This window comes from Schistocerca cancellata, chromosome 7 (assembly GCF_023864275.1).
Source record: "Schistocerca cancellata isolate TAMUIC-IGC-003103 chromosome 7, iqSchCanc2.1, whole genome shotgun sequence".
NCBI classification, from domain to species: domain Eukaryota; kingdom Metazoa; phylum Arthropoda; class Insecta; order Orthoptera; family Acrididae; genus Schistocerca; species Schistocerca cancellata.
In genome coordinates this window covers 602232261-602256199 of record NC_064632.1, presented here as the reverse complement: position 1 = coordinate 602256199, position 23939 = coordinate 602232261, and the positions used below count along the sequence as shown (strand labels likewise).

Here is a 23939-nt window from a genome sequence, read left to right as displayed (position 1 = left end):
GTTCAGCCTTCAATTCGTTAACGAACTTCTTGGCATCCTGCTGATCACTTGCCATAACTAACCCATCACCGACATAAAGGGCGACAAACACTTTCTTGTCACGTCCTTCTCTGACTTGTCTGGAAACCTGCAGACAAAATAAATGCTCCAAAACATTTACACCAACATCTCAGGGCTTGCTTAAATCCATTAAGACTTTAATTTGCAAAATTTTGTATTGTTATCTTGGGACACAACCATTTATCTCTTCTTCTAAAATAATTCACTGAAAGGTCCACAGACATCATCTGACTTCGTTTCACCTTGCTTGGTTGTCTTCTCTCTCTGACAGAATGGTAAACAATGTGCTTTGCCATAAATGCAAGGCTCACAAAATGTGTTTTCCAAGTGAACATTTATGCCTAATTCCCATACTAATTTAACTCTGACATAGTGTTTATCCTGCTGTCCCCCATCTTTCATAATACAGCTGCAATAATGAAGTCTTTTCTGCAGCATTTATCACAGCAATTTCTTTTGGCAAATTTGGTGTAATGTCTAATATGTTCCATATGACTCCCACATTCCATGTAACACTACTTTGTCATCAATTTTAAGCCAATACTCCCTTGTTGATGACTTAAATTCACTATGATATTTCTGTCATGAGCAGCCAACACTGAAAACAAGATTCTAAGTAGTTTCGGAGCATACCACACATCCAACAACATAATATCCTGACCATCAGTCAGTGACTATAACTTAATATTGCCTTTTCCCACTGCCATTAGGATTTCTTTCCCAGCTGCTTTTATGCCACATCGAGTATCAAATTTTAAGAAGTCTGTGAAGTACTTTGAAGAGTTGGTTACATGCCTTGTAGCTCCATTGTCCACTCACCATGTTGCTGAATCTTCCTCAACTGAATAGGCTTTTTCACATACACACATCAACACAACACTAGCAGCTGAAAAATCTTCCTTGCTTTTATTTCTATTTTTCTTTGATTTTCCATCGGAAATACACTTTTTGCTGCCTTCACACAGTGGGCCTTTTGTCTACAGTAATTGCAAGTGTCACCTCTTCTTGCTGATTCTTAACAAACTTTCCTTTGCCATCTTGCTTTTGTTTGCTTACATTTATCATTAATGCTTCCTTTGGTGTTTTGTCACCATCGGCATTCTTCATGACAGTTCTTTCAAACATACATAACAGTATTGTTAAATCGTTAAATGTTCTCTTCTCATCCTGCATTAACAACATACAACTTGGTTGAAAGTTATCAAGTTCACATGGTAAAATACGCAAGGTCTTGCAAACTAGCATTAAGTTTGGTAAAATACTTTCATTTTTAGCTTTAAGCCCACTGTTTAATTCATTCCACAAACTTTTCAGTTTTTCTATGTGAGTAGACACTTCTTCACGTGGTACCCTGGTAAAAGAGAAAAAGTCTGTGCAGATTTTGAACAACTGATCCTTGGCTGAATCTTCAAACTGCTGTTTTAAGGCATCACTTGAATCACTGACAGTTTCCTTCTCCATAACTATTTGATACATTTCATCACTAATATCAATAGTTATCATGCACTTTGCATAGCTATGTGCCTTTTAATACAATCCAGACTGTTCTTTGTGGTTTTTAACTTTGTGCTGTCTTCCAGTGATTTTGGCTTCACTAATTTCTTATCAATGGCATCTGTGCCCCTTTGTGGTAGTCCAGCAAGTCTCTTATTTTTCCTTTCCAAATTGGCCAGTCCACTACCCCAGTTAGTGCTTTAGTATTTTTTGACATATCCATTTCTGTAGACCTTTATCTCAGAGTACATTGAGTGGCCTAAAAGTTACTTCTGAATGCAGATCTTTTAACCTAAAACTCAGCTGTCTACATTTCTAACCTCAAAACTCAGCTGTCTGTACTTTACTCAACACTCAGTTGATGAAACTTTAGCCTCCAATTCTTGACTATTGTATTTGCTGGTGGGAGAAAAATCACTTGTTTTAACACTTACTTGCACTAACACAGTTCAGAGGAAGGTTTCACAACACAGTTTTCACTCAAAGCACATGTTGTCATATTTTCACTGATATTTTGTCACTGTTTCAAGTCATTAATTAACTTGATGCACTTAGACAAAACTGGGCCCATAACTTGTTACATTTATAATATTTTTAGGCTGAAAGAAGCGACCCCTTGTCTGTATTTTATGTTTTATTTCATGTTTGTAATCAACATGTTCAAACACTAAGAGACAATGACACACAGTAAAGTTTACATTTCTCAGTTCACCAAAGAGTCTACAGCAGTAGTGCTCTCAACCTCACTTTTGACACTTAATTACATATAAACAAAGATAATTGCAACAACAGTCACAAGAGGTTAAGAAAGGCAAAGAACAAAATTAGAAGCATGGAATTTTGCTTATTAATACACATAAATCCAAGCACTGGACTTGCAGATATAAATATTCTAGTGTCTTGTGATGTATTCATCTGTTTGAAAAAGTGTGACCTTGTGGATCTAGCCCGCCCAGCCATTTTAAATGTCAATTCAAATTTATTTAATGTTGATCTTTTCCATTTTTCTTTTTTATATTCATGCATATAGTCTGAGACTGAGTAAACCTAAACAAAGTAAAAAAAAAAAATGGGCCTTTTTAATAATCCAGGTTCATATTTACATATTTCTGATTGATTGATTTATTGATCCATTTTCATCTACAGCTGCACAATGTGCAATTATTTTATGTGTGATAATTGTACTTATGAAACAAATTAAGTGATGGTAAATGATTGCTGCACAGACAAAATATCTTTAAATGCAAGACAGTAGTTTTGTTTATTGATAACATTAGTATTTGTTCATTTCTGTGGGTCAAATAGGTTCGTTTCCCATTTTGTAAATACGCTGATTGCTATTTCATTACAGAAGCAAAAAGAAGAATCCATCAGAGAAACATAATTTAAAACAGCTTTTTTTGCATGAACAATCTGATGAATATCACAAAAATATCTTACCCTCCCCTTTTTACTTCTGAAATTTCCCTAATTTGAGTCAGGTATGTCACTCTTCATGAGCAGACATTTTTTAGAACTTTCTGTTCTCATAATTTTCTATTATTCATGAAATAATAGTAAGTTATAATCACTTACTGTCTTGCTTTCCAGATAGAAGCATTGGACATGTCTCATAGCAATCATTTCCCATTTCTGTTATTAATTTTTAAACAGGTGTAATGCAAGTTGCAAAATTTTAATTATTAATTTTTTGTTGTACTTCAGAGGGTGTGATAAATTCTGGACTGTTGGAAAATTGTTCTATTTGTTTATGAAATTATTTCCACTTGCTTTTTCACCTCAGTATCTGAAGTTGGCTGAATAATATGTTTGAAAGAATATATTAGTTTCATTTGTGCCTTACATTTCAGACAGTTTCAGTGGTATAAACATGAATGTGACTTTTTTATGTTTGAAGCTTCTGTTGAATATCATCAAACAGCTATTGCAAATACTCTGTAAATCTATTTGAAAATATAAGCAGAAAGGTAAGCTAAATATGCAATAGAGTTAAGTGGCTTTTATCTCACTTCTCATTTTAAAATTGTGTGTTATTGTTGAGTATTTACTTCAGCTTGTGTTTCATGTTTCCAATATCAGAAATTTGGGCAGGTTGAATAAGATGATGTCATCAGCATTATACAGACATCATATTACTATGAAGGTGTTAAATGTATGTTATACTAGAAAGATAACCTAAATGTTCATGAAATTTGTCATGTTTTGAGTCACTTTGTATCTAACTTGGCAACCCTACTATCCTTGATTTAGATAAAGTTTTTGGTATGTATTATTCAGTTTAATTACATGAGGAATGTAATGACATAAAGTCCTAATCATATTATACTGAAGTGCTAGATTTGTGTAATCCATTTGTCAGTTATCATTTATGAGGCTTAAAATTAAGATACAATTCTACATTTATAATATTTTGTCTTCTGAATTCCAGAAAAAAAATGTTCAATATTCTGCAAGAATTGGAATGTCAGTTTTAAATGAAAAGCTTTTTTGTAAATGCAGGGTGGTCCAAAAAGAATGCATGAATTTGAAATTAGTATGATTAGGTTTATTTTGATCACATATGAAATGTTTGTACACCTATACAATGGGTAAGTTACCCAATTTAAGAATTTTTTTTCTTTTTTTTTTTTAAAAAGATGACATTGGAAAGATGGTGTCCTCCTTCATGCACACACATTAAAAGTCTTTCTTTAAAGCTCTGCATAGCTTTTGTGAAACTGTCCTGTGAAACAGCAGCAATTTCCTCACATATTGCAACCTCCAGATTGCTGAGAGAATAAGGATCGTGTCAACAGACTTTGAATAAGTCACAAACCGACAGATCTGGCAAGCTTGCAGGTCATGGAGAGTGCTGAAATGTGAGATCAAGTACTGAGGAAACATTTCTCGAACAACTACCATGGATGCATTAGCTGTCTGGGCTATGTCTCCATCCTGTTGGAAGCACATTTCCCCATCCTGTTGGAAGCACATTTCCTGCCATGTTGATCCCCAAAGCCTCAAGTTGTGGCCGCAAAAAGTTGCATAGGATTGCAACATAACATTCAGAATTTTACGCTAGCACCACCTTCTTCAAAAAAAATAATGTCCAACAATTGCCACCTTTGAAACTCCACATCACAGGGTCACTATAGACTGTACAGTGGTTTATGATGCAATTCTTTTGGGTTGCCTACTGCCCAGCAGCAACAGGTTTGCTTATTTACAAAACCATCCAATTGAAAGGGAGCTTCATTGCTCATCTTTACATCATCAGTAGCAAGGACATCAATCACTTTCTTACAAAACAAGTGTCTGTTTGTCAAAATCACATTCATGAAACTTCTGTACAATCATAATTTTATAAGGATGGAATTGTAACTCACAGTTCAGGATGCACTGTAGTGAGTGATGATACATTCTCAAACTAGGAGCATGCCATCTAGTGGAGCAGTGAGGACATTGGAGAACAGATCATGTTGTTCTGTCAACATTTTCAGGAGTTCACACCATATGAGGGTAACGAGTCAACTTTTTCTTCATAACTGATTTAGTTGTGCAAAAGGAATTAACCTGACAATGTATAGTGTTGTGATCAAATATCGAACCAATATGCTCAACATGTTTATGGAAAAGCTGTCAGTAACATAGTCATTACTTTTGAAATAATGTTCAGTAGTAGAAACATGATGCTGACCAATTGTCTGTGCTATTGTTACTGAAACTAGATGTTCTAACTGACAGAATAACAGTGCTCCACTTCTACTACTTTTATCAAATTCCTGTGTCCATTTTGCACCACCTTTTGTGTATCATATCTGGAATGGTTTCTGAGGTAAGAGAACCTTCTTCTTCTTCTTCTTCTTCCTGAAGCATATGTGCTTATACAGGTCGTTCATGTAAGGTAGAAGAATTGCTGGAATAAATCACTGTCTGAAATATTAATGTGATAAATTACCAACTGTAATATTTACAACAGCTGTGGATCTTACTAACTTTTACAGTAAAATTTCATAATAGACTCAGAAGAACATTTTTCTCACCCAAAACTTTATGTCCTTGCCTTTATATAACTTTATATTTGCAAGAAATTTTATTTATGGAGTTATCATTTCACTGTGTGTCTATTTTTATATTATATACCTAAGTCTCACTTAAACTACTAACACTTTGGCCGTAGACTGGTTGTCAGAGAAGTAATTAACACATATCGTGAAAGCACATACACATATTAAGTTCTAATAGACATGTGCAACATTTTTGTCGTACACCTCTGTTCTTAGAAAAAGCAGTTCATCGTTGCAGCAAAATTACGAAGGATCCTTATGTTTGAAACCATTACAGATGTGGTCCATCTTTCCATAAGACATTTTCGTTTGAAATAAGTGGCTACCTTGTCTTTTAGAGTATAAGGCTACTGTCCTGGAATATCTTTTGAAATTACAAAAAGCGTTTTGGTTCTGGGAAAGATAAACAGGCTCCCTACTGGTCAGTGGAGACATAGGGCTACCCTGTTACATTAGTAATTGTTTAGATTAATGCCACAAAAAAGAACTAATTTATGAATTTAAGGATGTATATTTAAATAGCACTGTGATTGGTACTGGTTATATTTTCATACACAAAATTTGGTCAGTTTAATAATTTTAGCAGTTACCATAAATGGATTTTTGTATGTGTTCCTTAGTTCCTCCTCACATCATACCATTTTCGTTTGAGGGGGAAGCAAATTCTGGTGATAATGTCCAGCTCACCTGTCACGTATCGAAAGGCGATCACCCTCTGCATCTTTCATGGAATTTTCACGGGCTTGAGCTGTCCTCTCATATGGGCATAATGACAACGAAGATAGGGGACAGTATCTCTGTGCTCGTGATAGCCTCTGTGATGGCCGCTCATAGTGGCAACTACACCTGCACAGCTCGAAATGCTGCTGGTGTTGCAAATTACTCAGCAACGTTGCATGTGAATGGTATGGCCTGCAGGAGTTTATTGAGGGTGTCATTTATTTTACCAAATTGATGACAGTAAGAATCTGTGACTGATAATGTAAATCCCAACTAACTGTCACTTCCATACCTATTAGTCCTTTATACACTCTCAGTGCGATACCCACCAGGTTACAGTTCGCTCACACTGCACATTGTCTTTTCCTTTCCTTTTTTTCGATAAATGAGCTTAGATGTCATTCCCAGCAGTCTGTAATAGCTACTGAGCAATTGAATATCTTGTGTGATGATCTGCTAGGGATTACCGTAATACATGTAATGACCAAGAAACATTTATAGGTAAATGACACATCTTTTCAAACCTATAACCAAATTTAAACTTGACATTGTGTCTTCTGTTAATTCATTATTGTATAAAGCCAATTGTAAGTTTCTTAAATGTGATGTCTTATCTCTACAACTAAATAACATACTTTAAATATCAGCCAGACAAATGCTACACTATTTATTTTTGAAGTATATTCTGTAGCATTTTTTCACAAGCTGGATCATGCTGTTACTCATGGCATGCTTTATTCAGTTTCTGTACCATGTGGAAATATACTTCACATTCACAATGCCACATGTGACTAGGTCATACATGAGCAGCAGCAAGTGAAGAAAATCAGACATAGCCAATATTTCAAAGTACTTTACTAGTTGCAAATATGGATCATACAGATAAAGAAGAATTTGTCATTATTTCTTCCATTTTTCCATATGTTGTAGAAAATTCACAGTTGCGACTCATTATGATGTCAAAACTTGAACAGATTTTGAAAAATTAATATTGAGTTAAGTTTTTTTTACATATTTCATCATGAAGTCACTCACATTTTCTGTAGTTTAATTTAAAGATTTTTTATTGTTTTAGGGCTGTTTCTACATTTAAGAAAATGGTTTTTCATGTGAAACAAAAAATAGTATTGATATTTTGAAACAGCTGTTTTCATTATTGTCATTCAGTCAAGCCATCAGTAACACCATTCTCCTTTGGCAACGCACCTTTGAACCATGGCATTGTCACACAACTTCAGTGCATTGCAACCTATGGAGACCTCCCCATTAGCATCACTTGGCAATATCCTAGCAAAGAAATTTCAAGTGATGATGGAGTGTCAATTATGAAGCTGTCTGAGAGGATAAGTGTACTCATGATTCAAGCTCTGGATGCCAGACATGCTGGAAATTATACTTGTACTGCCTCAAATGCAGCTGGCAGTGATTTGTACACTGCATCTTTAACAGTAAATGGTTTGTCTCTATTGCTTTGTCACCAGTTGTTGTCTATTTATCTGACTTATAGTGCTTTTCATTCAGAATTCTTCTGTTTGCCACATTAATTGAATACTTACAACCCACTGTTACTGTCAGGTGCATGTGTGAATCGTGTCATTTCTAGAAAACAAATGCTTCTTAACACTGAAAAATCACTTCTTTATAAAAATTCTTCAGATGACTATTGGTGTTGAGTATGACATTGAGGAGCATTTTACATAGTCCTGTTACATTTAAGTTGAACTGTTTGCGATAGTATGTAATATGTGTTTCTTTACTTTTTAGTATTAATTCACTCATCTGTACAAATTTCTGTTTCAATGCTTCAGTTCCTCCAACAATAACTCCATTTTCTTTTGGTGATCTTCCTCTCAATGCTGGGGTCTTTGCCAACCTGCAGTGTATTGTCACTTCTGGTGATCTTCCTGTGACAATGCACTGGACTTACCCTGGTGATGATCTTCGTCCAGATGAGTCAGGGGTTTCAACAATGAAGGTTGCTGACAGGGTCAGCTTGCTAACCATAACTGTTCTGAAAGCACATCACCAAGGCAACTACACTTGTGTAGCGGAGAATGTTGCTGGGGTTGCTGTATATGCCACTCCTCTGTTTATCAATGGTTTGTTACTAATTTCAAGCCACTATAGTTTTTTTGAAGGAGCAAACATCAAACATCTGGGAGTTGCATGCTGTAACTTTGACTGTTTCATATTTCCTTTTGAGATACAGCTCAACGTAATGAAAATAATTTGCTTGATAGTGCCCTATTTTGTTAAAATTGCCGAGGATGATTATAATGGAGTCCATTCTTTGTGTTGCAAGCTCAAGACACTCTACTTCAACAGAGAATAAGTAAATGATGCTAATATCCTACTATGGAAGTTTCCTCCAGTCTGAGTTTCCTTTTCCATTCTTTCTTTTTCAATTTTTATTTCTTAGTTTATATCATATTTCGTGTAGAGAAACATGGGTGCTAGTCTGTTTACACAAATAATTATGTGTGCACTAGATGTGACAGTCGTTAGTAAGCATATAAACCAGAAGTAACCAACTGAAATAGTGGTAGCAAAAGATTCTTTGTTTTTGGTGAACATTTCACTGATACATGTACAACTTGCCATGTCTCATCTTGGTACCTCAAATGTAAAGTCATCTTGTGGGATCTTCAACATGTTGAATAACATGAAGGAAAGCTTCTGTATGTTCCTTAACTCCTTTTGTACTGGCCAGAGATTCTAGAATTGCAAAATCCTTTCTTGGTGAAAGTTTTATGTACCATGTCAACACTTTGTATATTTTTCCTACACAGATAAATGAAAAATAGAAAGATGTGTAGAAGAAACATGATTAATTTTGCTTCATTGTTTAGGAAGTGAAAGCATGCTACTACGGTCCATTGTTATATATATGTTAAGACATCTTAACACATCATTGCTAAATGAAGTGTTCAAATTAGATGTCTAAAATAATATACATTGTATATAGAAATCAACAAATCTAGAGCAATAAGTAATATCGGAATAATAGGAAAGCTGATGGCAATATAGAATACAACTTGAGTGGCAAGTTTGTGTAATAAAAACTATCAGAAAACAGTATTGTTAATGCCATTTTGTTAAAAAATAAACATTGCTGGAATAATTTCACATTATAATATGTCAATGGTGACAGAAGAAAGTGCATATTATCATTAATGGGTGATTTCCAGTATGTATAGAGGGAGATAATATAACTGCACTGCAAACTGTAACTCTTTAGTTTTTACCCACGTAGGGCCCCAAAAATATTTCCACAGTTATACAATGATTTGTTATTTATATCAGTTCTTATTTTGCATCCATGCTTCATGTCTTTTGAGTGGGCATCTTCATTATGATTTTGTAAGTTACTTTCTGCTTTTCTGTTCTACATGTAATTCAAAGTACAATCAATCAGAGAAACTGTGTAGCTTTCTTCAGTATCAATTATAAAACACTTGAATAAAGCAAAAAATGAATCTGGATATTTTGTACTGGTGGAGCTATATTGTACTTAGGCACTGATATGTCTGCAATTACAGTTCCTCCGCAGATCCTACCTTTCTCATTTGGAGACACACCAGGAAATGCTGGTGACATGTCAGTTGTTCAGTGCGCTGTAACAAAAGGAGATTATCCCATAACAATCACGTGGTTCTTTAATGATGCCGAAATATCTCCTGGGCATCAAGGAATAGCTATCGGAAAAATGAGTCATCGTATTAGTGCCCTCAGTATTGAAGCTCTTCAGGCCAGACATAGTGGCACTTACACTTGTAGAGCAACCAACACTGCTGGCGTTACAAATCACTCAGCTGTTTTGAATGTTAATGGTACCGTGTATATATCTATTGAAACTAAATAGGGACTTAACCTTCCATTTCTTTTAATTTGGCTAAGATGCTTTTGTTTTGTAGCACAGAATGTTGCATTGACACACCTGTAATTATTTCCTACTGTTATGCAGAATGTGAAAGCTTTTTTCCCTTCATTGTACAGCTCCTTTAATTGTATGATAATTCTCTTCATATAATCTGTCACTATTATTGATGTGATGGCACATGGTCTTCTTGTTTAATTTTATTGCTTGTGAGAATATAACACATTTATAAATTATATCTTCCATGTTTTCTCCTTTGGTTGTTTTTGTAATTGGTGCAGCAGATGTCTCCAATTTTGGCCTCTAGTCAATTATTATTGTGTTGAAAAGTACTGTACCATTCCTGCAGATGCTGTGTAAAATATTTCAATCCTAACACTCAGCAGGCTAATTGAATCAGTACCAATGATTCCTGTGCATAATTTTAATTTTGTGTACTTTGGTGTAATTTTCTCTTGACCAACAACATGCTGATATTTTTAAAAAGAAGGAAATATTGAGATTGTCAGGCGTGAGGGTGAGACTGAGACTGAAATTTATTGAGGTGTTGGATGAGCCATCTCTAACATTTTCTTGCCATGATTGAAGGAAATAATGGAAAAATACAACAATGTATAGGAATCCAGCCCATTTTTTCTCCTGAATTCTGATGGTTACAGTGTTAGATGTTGACAAAAATCAACAGTTGCTATGAAGAATGAATTTTCTAATATATTTGTCTTAAAGTTGATTAGAGCATGTTGTGTTGGTTTTCTGTTTGTCCAGCTGATCTTACACACATAGATGATTTACAGAAAGATTGGTAATGGGACATATATATCCTTCATTGCCTGTGCGGTCTCATTTTCTTGAAGGGGATAAGGTAAAAAGAGACAAGAGGAAAAGTCATAAATGTTCTTAAATACTGAACACTGTCTGTTTTCATGAGGCAGAGAGCTCTAAAATTATTCACTTAATTCTGCGTTCATTATCAGACTTATTCATCTTAGAAGCCTCTCACATTTTAATGCCAAGTATTTGCTATATTTTCTCCATTGTACAGCTCACAAAATGTGATGTTTCAATAAATGATTTTTTGAAAACAAAACTTACCTCTGTGAGCACTCATGTGACTAAGCCATCTGTATGTATGTGGTAAGGAGAGTTTAATGTTTATCACATGTTACTCCACACCTACTGTAATGTTTTTACAAACCAAACCAATTAACTTTTCCTTCAGTTATTTCTTCAGTTATTCTCACAATGCTAAGTGCTCAACTTCCTGGTCCTGTTCATCAATGAAATTTACTTGTCAGTACTGGGTACTGAACCCGAGTCTTCTTCATAGCATTCATGATCACTGACTTCTCATCTACAAATTTTACAAGTTTCAGTGTACCAGTATGAAAGATGACATTACAACAAGGTGAGACAGCCAATGATCTCTTCAGTGCAAATGCACACCAGGCTTGAAGTCTTATGGGAATCGCCAAAATGCTGCGAGTAATGGGGCAATGGGCAAGGCACGCAACATTTATGGTGTGTGGGTAAGTTGAGAATTTGGGTCTGGCGAGAGGTGTGCTAGGGTAGTTGGTGTAGTTGCAATGACCACTGTGTACGGGTTTTCTCAGTGGTCGGAGCATCTGCCTAGTAAGCTGGAGACCCAGGTTCGAATCCCAGTCTGGCACAAATTTTCAACTTTCCACATTGATTTCAGTCAATGGCCACACTCAGCCCAGGTCTGTAATTCCTCTGTAATTCCATCTCTATAACCTCAAGAATTTATTATTGTGATGCACTCGAATTGATAATAGTCGACAACCGAGTAGCACAGTGAGAAAATGAATAAGAAAATGAAAATATAACTGTGTTTGTGCACTTGACTTTTGCTTTCTTTCATATGAAGCCAAAGTAGTAGTCTTCAGCAAAATGAAATGAAATAATTAACCCTCCAGCTGTGACAAGTGAAATGTCTTGGCCTTTCATTGGTTGCTGTATTCTCATACTTGCTGCATTCTCATACTTGCTGCCTTGCCCCAGTGCTGATGGTTCTGGTACTCTCAACATTTCTTATACCTCTTCTTCCCTCTCCTCCCTCTCCCTTTCCCTCTCTGCCTCCCCCCCCCCCCCCTCCCCTCTCTCTGACATGAGGAGGGTCAGGAAAATTTATTTACAAATCAAATTTACTGTAGCTGCGATAAATTAGTACTTTCTTCATTGAAAGCCTAAATTAAATTTTGCTGCCACTTGCTAATTCGTGGCTCTTTATGAAACAAAGAAAAGCATTACATTACATTCTTTAAAACAGGAACTTGTTATAAATACAAAATTTTAACCCTACAGCTAATTGCATGGGATGGGCAGAGTCTGCTAGTTGCACTGTCATCAGAGTGTCTGCCATGACTATTAGCCATTACAGTCAAATGATAAACAAATACATCTCATAATGGCCACAGCAGTAGAGCATGCCACAGCGAGACAACACATGAACTGTGCTCAGCTATACCTGGGGCACAATGTTTTTCCTTGTTGTAGCTTCATATTCAAATGGGTGAAGAAAATAAATGTGGATGCTGACTTCAATAAATTCACATACATATTAGCTTTGTCAATCTTTGGACATTTCTGCCTTTCGTTTGCTACACCTTATTTGCTAGAGGTTGATACCATACTTCCTCAGTTACTTCACTGTGTATTCACTGACATGTGCACATGCTTTGTGAAATCACTCATCACAGCAAGTGGTACTCCATCTCAGTTTCCATCAGTTCTACTATTATGACCCCACTAATTATGATGGTTCCCCTTTATACAGGATGGTGCTGTATGTGGATGGATAGGTTAGTAAAATTGGACACTCACAGTAATAAAACTGTACACTGGTAGCAATACAGTATTGCATTTATAAAATAATAATAATAATAATAATAATAGTGAAATAGTATAATGGAATACTGTGTGTCACCAGTACTTTGGTTGATTGTTTAAAAAGCAACCTTACATGCCCTGTAGGTGTGTGTGTGTGTGTGTGTGTGTGTGTGTGTGTGTGTGTGTGTGTGTGTGTGTGTGTGTTTTATGAATTAGCATTAGTATTCATCCCATCTAGAAAGAATGCTATAATCAGAGAAGGAAAGCAGTTGAAGCATGTACAGTGCACTGAGGTGTCATTGGAATAGGTATGTGGGAGCTCTGAACGTAACTGTCAGTTAAGAGAGAGCAAGGAACTAACATTTCTGAAATCTAGGCTAGTGTTGTGACTTTTCCTTTTATGTTTATTCACCTGTGGAGGATAAGTACTGGCCAGTGATTCTGTCTAATAATTTTTCTGTTGATATACTTTCATGAATAAAAATTCAATTTTTCTATGCATAAATCCTTAAACATTCTACTAATTTTATAAATATTTTGAAGAAAAAATTGTGTGCCAAACAGCGGTGTAGGGGTTCGTCATGTAGCAGCCTACTGATCCTAAATTGTCTGGGAGTGATTTTTTAAAATCTTGTTGACCACTGACGTTTTTAATTCAACATTATTGAATGTATCTGAGTGTGCCTTGTACATTGTTACAATCAATTTCTCTGAGTTGTGTTTAGCTATGCAACAGTCTGGATTATCATACACTTTAAAACTCTTTTCTTTGTGGTGTCCATCTCAAGGTAAATCAGTTTTCCTGTCATTTGTTTGCATCCGTGCCTATCAAAGACTCAAGTTATGTATCACCTTATTGTCTCTACTGCCATCCTATAGTTTTTGCAAGTAATTTCATGGAGTTCTTATTCTGGCAAAGTAAAATATCATAGTATCAAGAGTTGGCACTAAAACGTATCACTGTTTTCGTGATTTCATTTAAATATCCATTGTGTTGTATACTGTGACATTTGTGAAATTATGTAATAATTTTTACACACTATTACTTATTTGAAGATAACTTATTAGTACACTACAACTTTCTTACCATTAGAAATTTTAGCAATAGCTTATACCACTGGATAAGCCTATAATATAATACCTTCATGTATAATATTTATTTCATTTCACTGAAAAAAGGGTGCATTAGGTAATTTTGAACATAATTTAGGTGTAACTGAAAAAGAACTATTCTCCAAGAATACTTTAATGGCATCTGAATAGGAAAACCCATAAGTACATCATTAACCATTTTGTTTCAACACTGGGTAATCACTGAAACATTATAATATTATGTAATACTCTCTCTTCACTGCGTTTATTCACACAAACTCTGCATCAGACATAGAGCCTGTTTTTTCAGTGATATGTAACACAGTAAAAAATGTGTTTCATTGTAAGCAAATATTGAAGCTTGATTCTATGAGACTATCTGCTCCTTCTGTAGAACACAAAATGAGAAGAATCATGGAGGGCTGCATTAGACAATTTGGCAGAGAAATGTTTTATTAAGGAGTTCAAAATTCATCTAATATCCAAATTTAACCCAAAGAATTATTTTAAGAAATACAGCAGCCGGGTATTTCTTATATAGCTTTATTTATGCTATTTTTGTTTATTTTTGGGCTTTCTCCCATCTACATGAACATAACATTTAATTGTATTAAGGAAAATTCAATTGAGAAAACTAGTAAATTATGAGGCAGAATTGCTAGCCAGTACTTACCTTTAGGAATTGAAACATGTAGTAGTGTCATTGTACACATACAAAAGTAAAAATGACACACTGCCTACCTTTTGGACTAATATATCTTTCTTTGGGGAGGAGAGAGAGATAGGTCAGTCAGGTCACAGGAAGAGAGAGATCCACCTTTAGTGAGAAGAAAGACAGACAAAGATGAAAGGGAAGCCTCAGAGAGAGAGTAGGTTAGAGATGGTATACTGGTAGCCTCTGTCTCAGCATCAGTCCAGAGATGGTAAGGACAGATTGAGAAGTAAACATTGATTAGGGGGAACATATATGAATATTGCATCTAAGAATCTGACACAAACAAAGTCTTGTAATATATGACTTATACTGATCTGCTCCCTCCCTTTCTTTTTTCACTGTCCTGGCTGCCTCTAATTTATCTTTATTTCTCACTCCGTCCCTATTATTGCTGAACAGAAGCTTTCACAATGCTTTCCCAAGTACCATCTCTGATTCCTCGCACTTCACTTTTATCCCCCCTCTTCCTCACTGTAAGTTTCTCAACAATGTAAGAAAAAAGAGATTGTTACGTACCATAAAGATAACACATTAAGCTGCAGACAGGCACAATTAAAAGACACTTACACAAAACTTTTGGCCACAGCCTTCATAAAAAAAAAAGAGAAACACACACCAATCATACAACTGCAGCAGCTTGGGCCAGAATACATTCTGGCATTGTTTAAGTGTCTTTTAATTGTGCGTGACTGCAATTAACTATATCTTTTTCTACATTGTTGGTATTGCTACCTGGAGTTTCCATTGTTCTTGTATAGGTTTCAGTAGGTAAGTGGCACCAAATATTTACACACAGGTCACACATTTCCTGTAGATTTTAGGTCAGTAGTTAGTGGACAACAAGCAGTCTGACAGTGTCTCAGATAGAATGCGATTTTCACTCTACAGCGGAGTGTGCGCTGATATGAAACTTCCTGGCAGATTAAAACTGTGTGCCGGACCGAGAGTCAAACTCGGGACCTTTGCTTTTCGCGGGCAAGTGCTCTACCAACTGAGCTACCCAAGCACGACTCATGCCCCGTCCTCACAGCCTTACTTCTGCCAGTACCTCATCTCCTAGCTTCCAAACTTTACAGAAGCTCTCCTGCGAGGAGTTTGTAAGGTAGGAGACGAGGTACTGGCAGAAGTAAGGCTGTGAGGTTGGGATGTGAGTCGTGCTTGGGTAGCTCAGTTGGTAGAGCACTTGCCCATGAAAGGCAAAGGTCACGAGTTCGAGTCTCGGTCCGGCACACAGTTTTAATCTGCCAAGAAGTTTCAGTGTCTCAGATGTTTTCCTTCAGGTTCAGATGGTGTGAGTTTGATGGCTGAGACATCCGTGTGAATTCACTGTCATCCTCCTCAAATTACTACAGCATGATTCTGGACTTGTGACATAATCGTCCAGCTAAAAGCTGCCATCAACCTTGGGGAAGATGAGTGTGAAGGGGTGCAGGTGGTCTGTAATAATTTTCAAGTAGGCCACAGCTGTCTTGGTGGTTATAATTACCACAACAGGTCCCACGGAAGCCCAGGTGAGTGTCCCCCATAGCATAATACTCAGTCCAACAGCCTCCTGCATCTGTGATGTGGTGCTCATTTGAAGCTGCCATTCTCCTGTATGATGATGTTTCTGGACACATCGATGAACCTGCTTCAATAAGAAACTCAGTGCACCCAATCCCATGGTACACTTCCATTGATTCACAGTCCAGTCTCGATGATCCCAAACACACTGCAGTCGTAATTGGCAATGTTGTCATGCTACATAACCATCAGCAGCGACCGAGAGTGGGTGACATCTGGATATGAGACACTCCAGCAATAAGCCACTACACTAGAGTGTCCTACATGCGAGCGACCATCTCCCACTACGAGATGGCTGCTAGAGCTGATTACCTGTTCGTATAAAATAGCATCCCTGAACCGTAGAATACTGTAGCTCAAGAGTAAGACAGCAAAATTAGCTTTACTTTGGAAAATAAGGCGATAAAGGAGCTCTGTGCATGAAATTTACCAAGCGAAGCATCTTCATGGAGAATTTAATTTATACTGTCAACTACAAAGATCGCCTGTCAGATTCTTTGAATATACGTGGGTGAGCAGAGAGACGTTTGTCTATTTCGTCAATTAATTAAAGATGAATGTTTCTTACATAACCAAGAACTTTCAACAGCTGATAAGTGTGGAAGAGTGACTGACTACTGTAAATATGAAAGAACGGTCAACATTCCATAGGAGGTGTCCGTGGTGTAATGGTAGCACCTTAGGCCAGTAATCAGGATCTTTGGTTTGTCCCAGGTTTGGCCCTGGTTGCTTCTTATATTTTAACTGGCTCGGATACAATCTGTCGCTAATTCTGTGTACTAAATTTTATCTGTGCTGTTTACACTGCATCTCAAAATTATATTTTTAAGGTCTTGCCAAAGTCCTTGATTTTGAAATGTATACACACCTATCCCAGGAGATCACACACTTTAAATTCCTAATAAAACACAATGAACAGCTCTGAAGTTTTACTAATATTTAAGTGTTGGGAACATAATTCATCAGCAATGAGTGTTAAGTCCAAGCATTTCAAAGAAAGTTTCACAGTTTATGAAATGATTTGTCTAAAATTAAGAAATAACACATATCAGAGACACACTTGATGCACCTTATTTTCTGTACATAATTTCGAGCATCATTCTAAATTTATTACTTGACTCGAAAGAAGCCTTTTTGACAGCTAAATATCACACCAATATATTTTTTTATGCACAAGATAGCTAGACCCTGAACAGATGAACTTTTTGATACTTCATTTTCATAGCTAACAGCAGCTGTTCATGAAGTATTTCAGTTTTCCCTGAAATCACTAATTAAGTTTGCATTAATTAACCTGATCACTGTCAAGCAATTAAATATATTCTTGCAAAACTAGACCTAATACTGATCACTTTGATACCCCATTTGCTCATTTCTCACTCTTTTTTTGGGTATGAAAATGTGGAGGAAAACTCACAGTGGAATTTATAGGGAGTCTTGTTTTCATTCCACTCAAGCAGTCACTGAAAATGTGTCGAGTGTTAGTCATGCTAGAAAATACGTCCTTTTTGCTTGCTATAATTTCCAAAAAACCTTGTTTTGTTATCTTGAACCATTTATGAAGTACAACAATTTTTATGACCACTTGGTCTGCGTATATAACAACCACTATCTTGAGAATGAAATGAGATGTCATTCCACTCTAAATTTTAAGTGCAATTTTGATATGTTGGCTACATTTCATATGCAATAATATATGGATTATATGTGATGTCTGAAAGAACAGACACCATCTTTGATCAAGCAGCCATTACAAATTAATACACAAAGGAATTACAGACATTGGTTGCAAGCAGGCATTGATTGACATGTATCAAGGCAAGACGGCCAATGATTTCTTCAGTGTGAGTGAACAACAGGCTCAAACTCTTATGGGAATCAGCAAAATGCTGCAAGTAATAAGGATAATGGGCAAGGGACACTATATTTGTACCATGTGAAGTTGAGAATTTGAATCTGACGGGAGGTGTGCTAGGATAGTCTGTGCAGTTCCAGTGACCATTATGCCCAGATTGCTCAATGGCCAGAGCATCTGCCTAGTAAGCAGACCACCCAGGTTTGAATCCCAGTCTGGCACAAATTTTGGACTTTTTCCACTGATTTCAGGCAATACCACTCACAGCCAATGTCTGTGATTCCTTTGTGTAATAAAAATGAGCTATACACAAAGTCTGTTCAGTGCAATTTTACCTCTGCAAACTCTTAAAACTTTTGTGTGGTGATTTACTTAGTTTTATAAATAAAATAGAAAGAAACATTCCACATGGGAAAAATATATTAAAAACAAAGATTCCATGACTTACCAAACAGGAAAGCGCTTGTGCCTATCTACCAGCGCTTTCCTGTTTGGTAAGTCATGGAATCTTTGTTTTTAATACATTTACTTAGTTTCACGCAGCACATTAACTATGATGAATAGTGAAAATAAATTCAGTCCTTCTTCAAGCAAAGATATTAAGATGTAAGATGTGATAGAAAAAAATTTTTCACCAAATAGTTTTCTTGAAATCAGATGATCACTAATTCATAGCAGCTGGCATGTCCACTCCATTGCTATCCCGAGTAGATTTGTATGTGTTGCTTACATTGTCGCATGTCTTACAATGACAAGATTCAAACCATTTGAATTCAAATGTTGCAAGCTGAATCCGAGGACAGGCAGCACCATGGATGTCGCTCCCCTAGGACACTTCTGTAACTGTACCTGCAGTTGTGTTTTGTCATCTGAAGCTGTTGTGTGCTGTCAGTTGCTTCTGTTGCTTATGGTGGATGTGGCCTTAGGGGTCATCTGCTGCAGGGCACCATGTCTGACAGTGGACTCTGAACAGTGTGCTCCCAGTCACTTGTCCATGTGCCAGCATTGCAATCTGTTGGTGGATCTGCCACAGATTGCTACCTATAGTCCTTCACAGAGCTGGCGAGTGTCTGACCTTTTTGTTCTGTGATGAAGACTTACATCCAACACCTACTGACATGCTCATGGTTTCATTGCACTTCAACTATTTTCCAACCCTTATGACATTATCACGTGAACAACCAAGTAGCTTCACTGTGTCAGGGGATGATCATTCCCTAACACTGGGCTGTGAGAATTTGCCTGTTGTGAAAGTTGTTTATGTCAGCGAGTTTCCCCATATGTGGCCCATATCATCACTAGAATTATGACTTGTCAGTCCTGCTCCACTTATATACTTCCTCATCACACCATGTTACCACAATGCCACCAGGCAGCATTCAGTTTGGCGGTGAGCAGTGGTTGTTTTTGGTTCATCAGTGCATTATGCCTCCCGGCAGTACTACACATTTCTCCTCCTGAAGTTCAGTTCTGGCTAGCAATTCTGCCTCAGTGTATTTTTGTTAATTGTGTTTTGAATGCTGTAGCTACCTTTTATTCTGTAGCTTTTAACTTCTTTCTTGCATTTATACGCAGAGCACACACACCTTTAGCTTCACTGATGCAACACAACCTTTGCCATGTGGCCAACTTAAAGTGTTTACACTAGTAAAAACTTCTATTGCTATTTACCTTTTAGTTAAGTAATTCCCCCTTTTCTTGCAGTTTTCACCTTTTCCCATTTCCCAATAGTTTACTTATTTTACATGCTCTCACTGAAATAAACAAGGAAGCTTCTGATCTGAATAATCTATACTCAGTGTTTTATACATGGCAATGGTATTGACACTGCTACAGTCAGCAATTCTTGGTATAAAGTTTCTTATTCTTGATTATGCTAATTACTTCTGTATTAAATCTTATCATGTACATTGCAACTTGCATAGTAAGTTATTAAATTTTCAATGCCTTCATACAAAAATTTTGGTTTAGTTGCCCCATACATAACTCCCTTTGCATTTGAGGGAGATGCCAACTCAGGCGATAGTGTGCAGTTGAACTGCTATGTTGCAAAAGGTGATATTCCATTGACAATTTACTGGAGCTTTCATGGAAAAGATCTGTCCTCTCACTTGGGTATCAGCACGACAAAAATTGGAGAGAGAACAAGTCTTCTAACAGTGACGTCTGTGATGGCTGGTCATAGTGGAGAGTACACATGCACTGCACAGAATGTTGCTGGAGTCACTAACCATAGTGCAGTGCTACATGTGAATGGTATGACTATTAGATTGCTCAGCATTCTGCACCTTTTCTTTCATTTGTTTTTGTTTATCGTCATCCTGTATGCATGATGTACATTTTATTTTAAACTGCCTGATGTAGATAACACAGGATATCATATAAAGTAGTGCCAAGTGCATCAGCACCCAAATGAAAGATACTCCTTAAAATTACTGGTGGTTTTTTCTTTTTTTAATTTAGGAAAGTAATATTGCAGTGAAAAACAGCTTTCTGTTCTGATAGGAAGAGAATATTCGCACTGCATTGCAATTCTGTTCAGGTTTTTCCTATAGCCTTTTTTTCTGTCAACTAGGAGTCATTGAATACCTGCAAGCCCAATCATAACTCTCCTTTTATTGTAAGAACAGGATTATGTCTCATTTAATCAATGGATAGAAATGCGACACATATTACTTAAGTAGAGTAGAACTTCTAGTTATTTATGTCATTAAAATTGGCTCAAAGTTAGACACTTGTACAAACTATAATTAACTAAGTACTAGCCTTTGAACAGCACTGACTCAACATGGGTTGCGCTTAGCTCCAGTATATTTTAAAGTCCATCTCACAAGTTGCCATAAGCATTTTAAACTACCAGGAAGTTATGTGTATTTCAATGAAAATTGTCGTTAACGTGGATATCTTCATTCTACAGTGTACTAACTACCAGGAAATTGTGTATATTTTAGTTGCCCTCTAACATGAATACCTTTTTTCTCTCATGTGCAATGTTATAAGAATTTCAATAATTTGAACCTTACTTCCTCCACTTCATAATTTCTATGTCATTCTAACTTACTCCTCATATTTTAGGGTCCATTCTGTACTTCAACAGTATACATTGCATTTTTCAATATTATTTATCCTTTTTGTTAAAGAAAGAAACTTTGCTTTCAAAGGTGTGTATGCTTTTCATGTTCTTTTATTTTTCTAATTGTTGTCACTTAACATAAACTTTAACAACTTAGGAAAAGATAGATTGTTACTTACCATAAAGATGACACATTAAGTTGCAGACAGGCACAATCAAAAGACACTTAAATAAAGCTTTTGGTGACAGCCTTCATCAGAAAAATAGAAACACACACCAATAATGTAGATGAAGACAGATTGCTACTTAGGAAAAGACAGACTACTTCTTACTGTGAAGAAGACATGTTTACGGTAGGTAGCAGTCTGTCTTTTTGTACATTGTTGATCTTCCTACCCGGAGTTTCCATTTTGCAGAAACACACACCATTCATACAACTGGTCTGAGTTACTCGTCAATCCAAATGAAGTAGTCCAATAAAAATTAAGTTGGTTGCTTGACCATTTTTAAATATTTTAATTTTTTATATGTGATTGCCCTATAATTGAGAAGTTCAAAACAGTTTTCTAAAGAAGTTTTACCTTTCACCTTTACTGACTGGCGGCCATTTCTGTTTGTAAGCGCGCAACAATGTTTCAGTCTAGAGACATTCGCAAAGATATAAATATCTCTGCACTGGGTTCAGTTATAACACTGCAATTGACATGCTAGTTTTTAGAAAAGTGTCCTCTACAACATTCTCTATTACGCAAAATACCCTAAATTCAAAAATAACTAGTCAAAATGACCTCCAAAATTTGGTATCCAAATTTTCAAAAATCCACTTTTTAGTCCCAAAAATAACAAACAAGGAGTGATTTATGAGAGTCTATTTTTTTCTTATAGTTAGATTTCATACACTACTAGCCTCATATAGAGCAAGAACACTTACAAATGTTTCCTTAATTTTTTTATGAATTTTTGAAATTTGAAAATTTTCATTCTTTGTAAAGTTTGGGGTTAGTTATCTCAGATTGGATTGAATAGAAAAATATGATTTTTTCACCGTTTGTACAACTATATGATAGAAATGTACTGTAAAAATTTCAACATTCATATCTGACTGAGAACAAAGATATGAATTTTTGAAAATGAGGAAATAATTCACATTACTCTACAACTGATCTTACGGCTGTTGCCCATTTAAATGGTTTATTGCTTCATTGTAATAAAATTTAATTGTGACATATATTTAGTTAATGCTGTCACCCAATATTCATTTAGTTTATTTATTTTTAATCATGCAGTATTAAAGAATAGGAGCTTTCACTTTTGTTCTACGTTAATAAAAATGCCTATTTATGTTGAGGTTTATTGTCAATAAAGAAGTACATTATTGCTGGGTGTGGTATTGTAGAAGTACATTACTGCTGGGTGTGGCGTTATTGTAGTCAGTCTGTTCTGAAACCTCTTTTAGAGTGGATGTACATACTTCATCAAGAGTGTAGAATGTGTTATGTGCTTTGTTCTGTGTGTAATTTGTAATTAATTTTGAGGGATTAACTGGAATGCAATGACATGGATGAACAGGGCTCTGTTGGACAGAGCAAGTGAAGCATGTCACAAAACATTTTACAGTTCAGTTTCAAAAAACTTGAAAATATCAATGACTTTGATGAAGTTAGACAAACTTTGTTTAATTTTCGAGGAAGTTCTTCTGTAACACCAGTCTGTGAGTATCATGAGAAGAAATATATTCTGAAGTACAACCACATTTTCGGAAGAAAGTGCTACGGTCCACTTAAAGTTCATAAAAAGCCTATTACTGAAGGTTTTGAGGGAAATGAAACTTGATCATTTGTCCTTGTTATGTGAGAGTGAAACAGATTACCAAGTGAAACGTAATGTGATTCCTGTGTGTTGCTATTTGCATTCTGCTGGATAACCCAACAATGACTGTGTGTCTGCAGTATTTTACTTCTTTATGCGCCCCCTTTGTCTCTGGGAAAGAGAACTGTGCTAAATGATCTAGAGTCAGTTTTGAGTTGAAAGAAATGATTACAATTATTTATTCTTGTTGTTTCCGCATTCACTTTTAATTTCTGAATACTGTATACTATTAGTAAGGTGCAAATAATTATTTAATGCATTTACACAAGAATTTTTGTTTAGTTGGGTTAAAGTCAGTCTTGACTTGGGAGTGATGCCACAATCTGGGTAAAAGTTATTTATCCTCATTGTTTCTGTATTTTCCTTTTATTTCAAAATGCTACATACGGTTAGTAAGACGTAACTAATTTTTCATGCCCTTACACAAGTATTTTGGTTTAGTTGCTCCATACATATCTCCATTTGCATTTGAGGGAGATGCAAACTCAGGTGACAGTGTGCAGTTAACCTGCTATGTAGCAAAAGGTGATGTTCCTTTGGCTATATATTGGAGCTTTCATGGCAAAGAACTTTCCTCCCACTTGGGTATCAGCACAGCAAAACTGGGAGACCGGACGAGCTTTCTAACAATCACTTCAGTGATGGCTGGACACAGTGGAGAATACACATGCACTGCCCAGAATGTTGCAGGAGTCACTAACCATAGTGCTGTGTTACACGTGAATGGT

The 23939-nt window shown here is 36.1% G+C and overlaps 1 protein-coding gene across 1 annotated transcript in view; it reads left to right on the top strand.

Moving 5' to 3' along the window:
- The window catches only part of LOC126091914 (Down syndrome cell adhesion molecule-like protein Dscam2), an 895908-nt gene that overhangs the window by 592475 nt on the left and 279494 nt on the right, over positions 1–23939 (top strand). Inside the window, exon 14 of the mRNA XM_049907230.1 lies at positions 9860–10150. Within this exon, the coding sequence (XP_049763187.1) occupies positions 9860–10150 (291 nt within the window). The remainder of the gene's footprint in view (positions 1–9859; positions 10151–23939) is intronic.